We start from the raw sequence: 9,996 nt of genomic DNA, 5'->3' as shown, positions 1-9,996 counted from the left end.
TTTTTGGTTTGGTGCAAAAAAAAAACCCCGATAAAGAAAGCCTAAAAACACGCTAAAAATACCCCCAAAACCCAAACCTGTGCTTGGAGAGTAAGTACAGCTGAGCTGTTCGAAGAAGTATTACTAATCACGAAAAAATACCTTTATGCCGACTCTACAACATAATATATCCTATTGAAAGTTATTTGAAAACTATTGACCATTTCTACAGGTAATTGGGTGTTTGTGTATGCCTCTGTATTCAATGTGTGGTCACACCAATTAAATTTTATGGATGACATCCACGCGCGCATTGTCGCCCTCAAAAAGAATCACGTCCGCCGAGGCTCTGGCCTGGCTCTAGGTCTGGGCAGTCCATGGTAGTTAGCGACAATACGGAGCCGAGCACCCAAGCTATCGAATTCAAAGCTCAACGACTCAAGAACTCAGTACATGCGTAAAGTGCCGATTAATAAATTCCGCAAAAAGCCAGCAAGTGCCGGCTTGTCGTATACGTCGCTAAGTACTGCCGCGAATTCACAATATGAACTTTGTTTTCCTCTGGTTTAGTAGCATTTTTATTTTTGACCGCGCGCACTAGTTTGGGGGTCTTCAGATGATGTTATCCATAGAATTAAATCGATGTGGCCTATATGTGTGTGTAATTATATATTTTTATTTTGTACATACCTAGCTCATCATCATACAGGACCACCATGGTCCTCCACCTCTGCTGCCTGATGATATCAGACAGAGCTCTGTCCACCTCAAACGCCGCTGGGTTCATACTCAGGGTGTACTTTGTGTCCGGAGTGACGTCACACGTGTCACGTGACACGAAGATGTGAGGTACGTGCATGACGTCACACACAGACTGCAGCATCAGGTTAGATGAGCAGGAGGTTGAGGACAAGATGGCGGCGACACCCTGGGCCATCAAAGAGCAGCCTGTTTTGTGTAAAAAAAGTTAATGAAGATCTGATACAATTAGTAATGTGCACTGCGTATTATCAGGTGCTGATGTGGATTTAAAAAATTGCATTTAGCAAGTGAATTAAAGAATTTAAAATTAAACCATTATTTACTAATATATGTACCCTTTTGTTGTTGGTATGCTGACAAGTGATAACTTCGCAGGTTTAGTCAATACTTATATATATATATAACATCTGTGTCCATAATATCACCAGGGTCCATAATATCGCCACCTTGAGAAACAGTGTGCTTAAAGATATTTTTACTGCAACATACTTTTGGTATGCACTCCTTCACACATCAAATGTACATACCTAGGGTATGTTGCAGTAAAAATATCTTTAAGCACACTATTTCTCAAGGTGGCGATATTATGGACCCTGGTAATATTATGGACACAGATGCTACCCTTTTGTTGTTGGTATGCTGACAAGTGATAGCTTCGCAGGTTTAGTCAATACTTATATATACATATTTTCAAAGAACCCCATAATAGCTAGCGTAGTAGTAGAAGTAGAAGTTTTCAAGACAGTTGTTGTCTTCTATTATTGTATTGCACTGTGTAGTATACTTGATCGTAAAAGCAATTGGCCTTCGGGCATGATATTGTAAATAAAGTTGATGACATTATTTTAGATAGAATATGTAATTCTTTGGTATTTCTATCTTGGCATGGACCTCGCCAGCTAAAACAAATGATCATATTTGATATCCGTCATTTTTTCAGCTTCTCATGAAATATGTATAATACGTAAGAGGGGAGATTTCATTTCTAGGGCAGATTTTATTTCTAAAAAAAATAAAATCAGAAAAAGAATAAAGGCACAGTGTAATAATAATAAATGGTTTTTCTTTATTGTCCAAACAGTACCCGTGCAGTCGCAGCCTTTATTACGGCTGAATTGATGCAGGTATCACATAATAACCAATTATGTGATGTTCCACATATTTGTTCCACTAATTTTTGTGGAACTGTCGCAAGGGTCTGTGCGGCTGCCATTCGGCGCCACAAGGTGACCTCAATACGACTTTCCCCAACCGAAGTTAGGTACCCATTTACACCTGGGTGGAGTGAGGAAGGTTGTGTAAAGTGCCTTTCCCAAGGGCACAACGTCGGGGCGCATGTCCAGACATGTCCCGGGTATGACACGGGATCGAACCCGGGGCTCCCCGCTTCATAGTCGAACGCTCTAACCACTACAACACCCGACGCCACAAAAGACAAGATGGCGGCGACACCCTGTGGCATCACCGAGCAGCCTACAGCAGAGTACATCCATCAGAAAACCCTGTCTCTAATTAGACACTTACTTGTAAGGTATAGATTAGATCAGAGAAATGTATGAGTTTAGCAATCTTGACGATTCGGGCGAATCTCTAATGAGAACGAATGGTTCAAATTAATTTTGGCGGGCCCAAGTTTTGTATCCTTATTAGTTTGTTTTAAAATACTAAGTGGCATTTCCATCACCCAGTCACCTATCATTTCCATCAACTCAGGATGTTCTTAAGGTGTTGACATGTAAGGAACATTGTTCCCTTAAGTCTTCTTGTAACACAAATCCCTTTAGCTATAAGCTATAGTTACTATAATGAAAGACAAATTATCATATTCTGTCCATAACATTCCCTTTCCACTAAGGCGGTGATCGAGCTTTGACTATACGACGACTAAATTGGGTTTGAGAAGCCCTTAATATCATAAAAAGAATATGATACGAGACGTGATTTTGACCGTCATGTGGTCGTGGCGTGACGGCCGAACTGGTAGAAAGACAAAGCTATGATCTTGCGTTCTATCCATTACGAAACATGTCTTGTTTTCGTCGATGAAGGTTAGACATCCAGGTAATACGATACTCCAAAAAGCAGTTACTCAAGCAACTGGATATGATTTTGAAAACGTCAGACGTTTCAGCTAGTATCCACTAGCTTTCGTCAGTGACTGAGAGACCAGAGGGGAAATGCAGGTTTATAAGCACAAACTATTTATTGATATGCAAATAAAGTGAAGACAAATTTTTGGAAGTCGAAAAAGGAACAAAAGTCAGACAGGTCAAGACAAGATGATGCAAATTAGCCAGAAAGCTCCCGTTATACAGAACAGGAGCTTTCTGTCTGTCTGTTCTCGGGGCTGGGAGTGCCAAATCCCAAATGTCTTGTTTTCGTTCTATCTGTTGTCTCTCATCATCAATACTTTACCTTGACTGACATTGCCGTCCGAAAGTAGATCACCTTCACATAATTACTTTGCATACTTAACACCAATTGCGACTGACATGTAATAACTAGCCCCATTAAATAATCATTTTCTATATACTTCAGAAAATCCATGCGTTCATTTAAGCCTATATAAAATCATTACAATCCGATGAGTGTAAAAATTTACAGTCGAAAATACGTTTCTCTTCGACAAATATCTAACTTTCCTTTTCAGTCCATCTTGTCTAACATTTGCACAGATAATTCTTCTATGGACGCATTTGGACTCACATGTCCCGGAGTCATGTATGGACCTTTTCTGGTGGTTAACGGGTTTTACCCAACTTTGGACGACTTTAACGTATGGCTTTGTTCACGATTGCGTTATTTCATTCCGTAAAACCCCGACAAGTCCCAGAAAATTGCGGATTTTACACCGCCAAATCCATGGTGATCAGGGGGCTTTAGGCGGAAATGGAAGTACAGTTGAACATTTGATTTGAAAATCGATTGCAGCAGATCTGCTTCATTAGTCTCAGGGCGGGTTTTCTAACGATTCTGTTGTCGTCCAGTAAAACCAGTCTCGTTTGCGCTTTACTTCATTAACTTTGCTGACTGTGGTTACGTGACTGGTGAGCTGGATCTAAAGACTCAAAAGTTTGCAAAGACGAGGCTTCAAAGAAAACAATGAAGAAAATGCTTATTTATTTTTTAGCGCTAAACAACGTGCAAAATACAATGCAAGAACAAACAGTTTTCACTCAAATCGCATTTCAGAAGAAAACTTCATGACAAAAGGTATTCCCTCAAAAGATCTACTCTTTTGGTTTTGCATCTTGACATTTTGCTCTGATCTAATTTCTTTATTACATACGTCACAACGAAAGTTATTCATGGACGAGGTGAGGATAGAGCAAATTCATTGCGATCCACTAGTTCATCTCGACAGCCCATAGCGGTAGGGCGGCTTCAAACTGCAACCCAACAGGGAAGGGAAGGGAAGGGAAGGGAAGGGAAGGGAAGCAGTAAGCTTGGTGTAAAGCGGGACCTGGAGGATATGGGATATGAATGGTTGGTGGCACAACGGTATGCAGCAGGCATGAGACAGTGTATCTTTATCTGTATCTGTATAGCCGGTATAACCGCCCTTCGGCGTAACACACCAGCTTCTGTATCTGTATAGCCGGTATAACCGTCATTCGGCGTAACACACCAGCTTCTGTATCTGTATAGCCGGTATAACCGCCCTTCGGCGTAACACACCAGCTTCTGTATCTGTATAGCCGGTATAACCGCCCTTCGGCGTAACACACCAGCTTCGCAGGCACACGGCGTGGTGGCAGCTAGCTATATCACACCGAACGACTTGTTACACTCAATCTTTGCACATTTGATTGCAGGAGTTGTTTAAAGCTTTCTAGTGATGATGCCCCAATTGTGCTTGGTGGCAGCGAGTTCCAGTCTACGATAGTTCTGGGGAAATACGAGTTTTTGAATACCTCAATTCTTGGTTGATAACTCTGATATTTGAAGACATGACTGTTTCTCGTTCTTCAGATACTTAGTGGTTGGTACGTCCACTAGTTTATTAGTCATTTTGTACATCATGCACAGTCTGGACATTCTACTGTAGGTTTCTTTTCATTTACGTTACACTAGCGCCCCTTTGATAGTTGTTCGTGCAGAATCTTGCAGCTTGATTCTGGATAAAAAAAACACACATACTGACTGAGGAAGAAAGCAGTAACCTTCCGCCGACCCCTTGGCTAAGCTATTACTGGGGCCAAGCTAGAAGGGATGGACATCAAAGGCCGTCTTAACGGTTTCCCATAAAGAGCAATAAAACGCCTCTTCACCATCATCGAGAAAGTGGTGGACACGGTTATCAGGTGGGCTTAGAAAAACGACATGAATTACTGGTCTCCTTGTTGACTTACAATACTGCTTTGCTACTCCGGTCTGCAATATTAGGGGGAGGGGGGCATTTCCATTCTAAAGCCGCATGGGATATTCAGTTTTTTGAACGTCTTGTGAAGATACGATAAATTTGGATTGTTACGAACACGTCTGTGCAATAGGATTTATTTGTCGATTATTGCACCAATTTCAGTCTTTCTGAAAAGACTGAGTTATAAGTTAGCATAAAACGGATGATTTTACCCGTGTAAACAGCTGATTTTTATCATCATCCAGGCCTCCATAACGACATTTAGCCCTACGGTTTACACTCTATATAGAGTGACTCTCAAGGGAGATTGCAGCTCCCGATGTCCAACAAATATATCAGTGAATGAATTGATTTTTTCCTGGTCTTAACAACTGTTTTATGATAAGAGCCCTCCAGAGTCGCGTGGGGAGGAATTACATTAGTCAGGAATAATAGATTTAATCTCTGTTGACACGGAACGAATGGGCCCGATGAAAGCTGCCCCATTCATTAACTAAACATTTGCCCTCGGCTTCCAGCTACCGAAATGGTGTTCCGTAGATCATATGGATATATTTCTCGATGTTGTAGACAGATTTGCATATATCTTTACATGTAATGGTTCCCACAACGCAAATACAGGTAGATATATAAAGGAATGCTTTGTTATTAGAAAAAATACCGAAACTTGTGATTAGCCAACTCGATTGTAACACTTTATCAAAGACTTGTGCTAGCCCTTACTTTTTGAATAATTAAGATATGTTTTAGTCGACATTAGGTCTTATCCAACATTTATTTTTTATTGTTTGTTACTCTCTTTATGTAGTTTGCCATACATTGTACCATGTACAATTGTCGTGCAATAAAGCTCTTCTATTTCTACAGGACACACAGACAGCTTTATCCCTAGCGTCATTCAAAGCTAAAGTCTCTCCCTTGGAGACCAGTTTTCTGTATAAGACGGTACATATTCATTTTCACCAATCTTACGGTATGTAATTGCATTGTATGTAATTTGTATATAATAATGACCAAAATTTGTTGACCCTATGTAATTAAGATGTTTTTAAGAGTTTATGTCACATGTATGTATTTAACCACACTTTTTCGCCAGGACAAGCCCTTAATAAAAGCTTCAAGCTAGTTGGGCTGTCCTGGCTGTGTTGTACCAGCCGAACCAATAAATAAATAAATAAATATAATTGTACGCCGGGCCAATCTGGTATTTTACATGAAAAGCTTTGCTGTGATAATTACCCTTCCGTGTCAAAACACACCACAACACTGTAGAGCTTCAGGCTTAAGTTGTCAAAAATTTAATGAATAACGGATCAACCGGTAAATTTAAGCTGTACTACCAAATGACGCATTCAGCAGTCACAATCTGCAGTTTAATTGGTTTTATGTAAGTAAGTTTAATGCTATTGCAAAAGCAAATTTCTATATTCATGTCATGATTTAGCTAGCTTAGTCGATATGGTCTATCCCATCGCGTCTAAATGCTGCAATGTTGATTAAACAAACTTATTGATTAAACTAGAGAAGTAACATTTGCAAAGCAAATGCATAATGTTTACCTATTAGGACATGGTCTGCTCTGTTAATTCTTACTCAAACACATTCAAATACATTGCACTACTAGTACAGGAGCAGAGCATACCATGAAATTGCAACATTATGTAACCCAAAACCAGTCACTATGGTGACAGACGTCAACAAATCATGTCATAGGTCACTGTTTGGAGAAGAAGAAGAGGAAGAAACGGAGCAAAAACAAAATGTTTTCCTTCGGTAAACATAATTACCCATACAACACGAACAGCTAATAACCGTTACAGCTCTTTGTTCATAGCTTCATCATCTGTGTACAGTCCTGATCGGTTTCCGTCCACCGATTGGTTTGTAGGTAGTGGCTATGAGGCAGACTGCATTAAACAGCATGGTATTGATGTATAAGAAAACTCTTTTAACCAACAACCAGTGGGGTTTTGGTGACCTTCTTCAGAGCAACAAAAATGATTGGTTCTGATTCGTACTGCATCTAGGTGCCATAGCCCTGAAGAGTGTGACAGATGGGGTATTTGTTATCTATACAGGCTGAGGACAATTAAAAGTAGAACAAAGTGATTTGGGGACTCACCCATTCCCTACTTTGTCAGATTCCTATATGAATTGGATACTACCTGCTGTGCAGCACGGAGGAATTGTAATTTAGTGTGATTAAAAATTGTGATTTTGATACATGTAAGGGAATGTGTAATTCAGTCTGGAGACTGAAATGCTTCTTGTTGTTTTTACATACAATAAACCATTCTTATAAGCCATTCATATATTTATTAATGGTGATCAAAACGTTGGATTTAAAAACACACTTGTTGTTGAATCAATAACTGTCATATATAGTCTCTTGACGACCTGATGAAATCATTCCCTCTTGGCTTTGAAAAAAGTTGCCACAATTATGTCCCCTACAGCCTCAAAGAATTTGGCTGCAATGATCCCAATATATGACAACGGCAAATTGGCAAGTAAGTCATGTAAGGGAATGTGTAATTCAGTCTGGAGACTGAAATGCTTCTTGTTGTTTTTACATACAATAAACCATTCTTCCAAGCAATTCATATATTTATTAATGGTGATCAAAACGTTGGATTTAAAAACACACTTCTTGTTGAATCAATAACTGTCATATATAGTCTCTTGACGACCTGATGAAATCATTCGCTGAAGTATGAAAAAAATTGCCACAATTATGTCCCCTGGAGCCTCAAAGAAGTTGTCTGCATTGATCCCAATATATGACAATGGCCAATTGGCAAGTAAGTCAAGGACGACGGTATTTAAAGAAGTGAGACGGTTTTTCGTACAAAATAATCAAGGCAATACTCAAGAACGATCAATGTTCTAATCTACATCGAGTTATGAAAACGTTCTAAATGAACGATTAGACGTTTTGATATTGTTCATCTTTACAAGAGGTACTACTGTGAAGACGGCAAGTCTGTCATCTTCATATCTGTACCATTTGAACCAATTAAGCAAACTTTTAAATTTATAAGTAACCTTCTTTGCTGAATAAAACCTCTTAATAAATTGTCTCTCGGCTTCATTTATGTCAAATTGTCTGCCTTCGGGACTGAGGTGCGAAAATTCCGCCAAACCCCTTTTTTTTTACTTTCTGTTTTCTTATCGATATTCCCTGAGTATAACTAATGGCAGTTTTATGTGTACCAGAGATGACAATCTCACTCCCTATACTCCACATCACTTCTTAAACTAATAATAACTGCGCATGATTGGCATGCATTGGGAATGCCTGTAATCGGGCGTACCAAGAAATAAAAGGAGCAATTCCCAACAAGAACTGAATTGCTTTCTGGTAATTCCTCGCCTTATGAATTCTATGTGCCATGGGTTTTGTATTGGCTCATAAGAGAGCGTTGACAATTTAGATATCCCAATATTGGATTCCAATGTATGAAGTATTATTCCTGACAGACGACAGTGAGGTATTTCTCAGGTAAATGGTGCCTGGTGACTGATGTGTGGAATGTTCAATATTGTGCAGAGCAGCCAGGACACAGGATAAATAGTTTGCCCAAAATGGAAAGCGCTTTTATTTCACTGATGGCTGATATATTTTAAAGTGATTTCTGTGTTCTGTGATACATGTGTACTGTTTTTGATGTTGTGTTGAAAAGTAAGTCTGTGCCGCTATATAAAGTTTCAACCTGCTGTTATTTCGTGTCTAGGATGAACGAGACAAACCAAGCACTCACCAACATACACACACACTCACACACACACTCACACACATACACTCACAGACACACACACACACATACACTCACACACACACGCACACACATACACTCACTCACACACACTGATACACACACACATGCACACACACATACATACACACAAACACACAAATACACAGACACATACATACATACACACACACATACACAAACACACACACAGGTACACACATGCACAAGCGCACACACACGTTTTTGTTTATACTTTTGTATAGTTCTGATTGTATCTTGCCTGTTTATTGTGAATATTTAAAACCACTGGTACCTTAATAGAAACATTAACCACCTCTCGTCAAGAACCTTGTGCTATCTTTATGGGCCAGTAAGTCTTTGAGATGTAGATCTCTTAATGTCGCGTTTTATGTGACACGACGGTGCAATAAAGTTTGAATTAAGGTGTTTACCCTGGTGGACCTGACATTACTTCAGTCTCCAGTGTTTTCGGAGGGATGCAGTGGTGAATACAGAACTTGACAATATGTTGATTCTAGTTACCTTCACGTTGCGTCGATTATAATCTACAGGTGAAATCATCTAGACGAGCTGTCTAGGTCTTGCTGGATGCTAATCTCCAAGCAGATCTTTTGGTGGGGGTAAGACAGTATCAAATTGGCCATTTTCCCACCCAAGATCTGCCTGCAGTCGAAACGTCAAAGACTATTAACACGTAGTTGTTGCCTGATCAAAATATTCTTGCCAAGTAGTTTATTGCCCTGACCACCAGGCAAGGCTCTTGCCCTCCTAGTGGGGCAGCTGGTTGAGCATTACATGAAGTCTCTCTATGGGTCCCCTCACCAACTGTTATTTTGTTCAGTTTAACTAAAGGAAAAGAAGGTCCAGCATACGTTTTGTTATATCTGCGGTTTTGAACCACAATGGGCCCGGTTATTGACATTTCTATGTTTCAGCCAGCGAGGACGGGGTTAAGCGAGAACTCCCACTGACTCCCACTGACTGCATTTGTCCCAGATTCAAGCCATAAACTGCTTGTTTATCTAGCAGAGGTGTACCTAGTAGAGAAACATTGTCGGTAACACCAAAGTCTCCGATTTTCTTCTTCGTTCAGCCACGTGACCTGCGTGACCT

At 39.9% G+C, this 9,996-nt stretch overlaps 1 protein-coding gene across 1 annotated transcript in view; it reads right to left on the bottom strand.

The window, feature by feature from the left end:
• Window positions 1–9,996, bottom strand: part of LOC109473945 (glutamate receptor ionotropic, delta-2-like) — a 46,849-nt gene that overhangs the window by 31,185 nt on the left and 5,668 nt on the right. Inside the window, exon 3 of the mRNA XM_019774130.1 lies at window positions 670–927. Within this exon, the coding sequence (XP_019629689.1) occupies window positions 670–927 (258 nt within the window). The remainder of the gene's footprint in view (window positions 1–669; window positions 928–9,996) is intronic.

Source organism: Branchiostoma belcheri, unplaced genomic scaffold (assembly GCF_001625305.1).
Source record: "Branchiostoma belcheri isolate BF01 breed outbred unplaced genomic scaffold, Haploidv18h27 scaffold101, whole genome shotgun sequence".
In the NCBI taxonomy this organism is placed as follows: Eukaryota; Metazoa; Chordata; class Leptocardii; order Amphioxiformes; family Branchiostomatidae; genus Branchiostoma; species Branchiostoma belcheri.
This window is presented reverse-complemented; position numbering and strand designations above follow the sequence as displayed.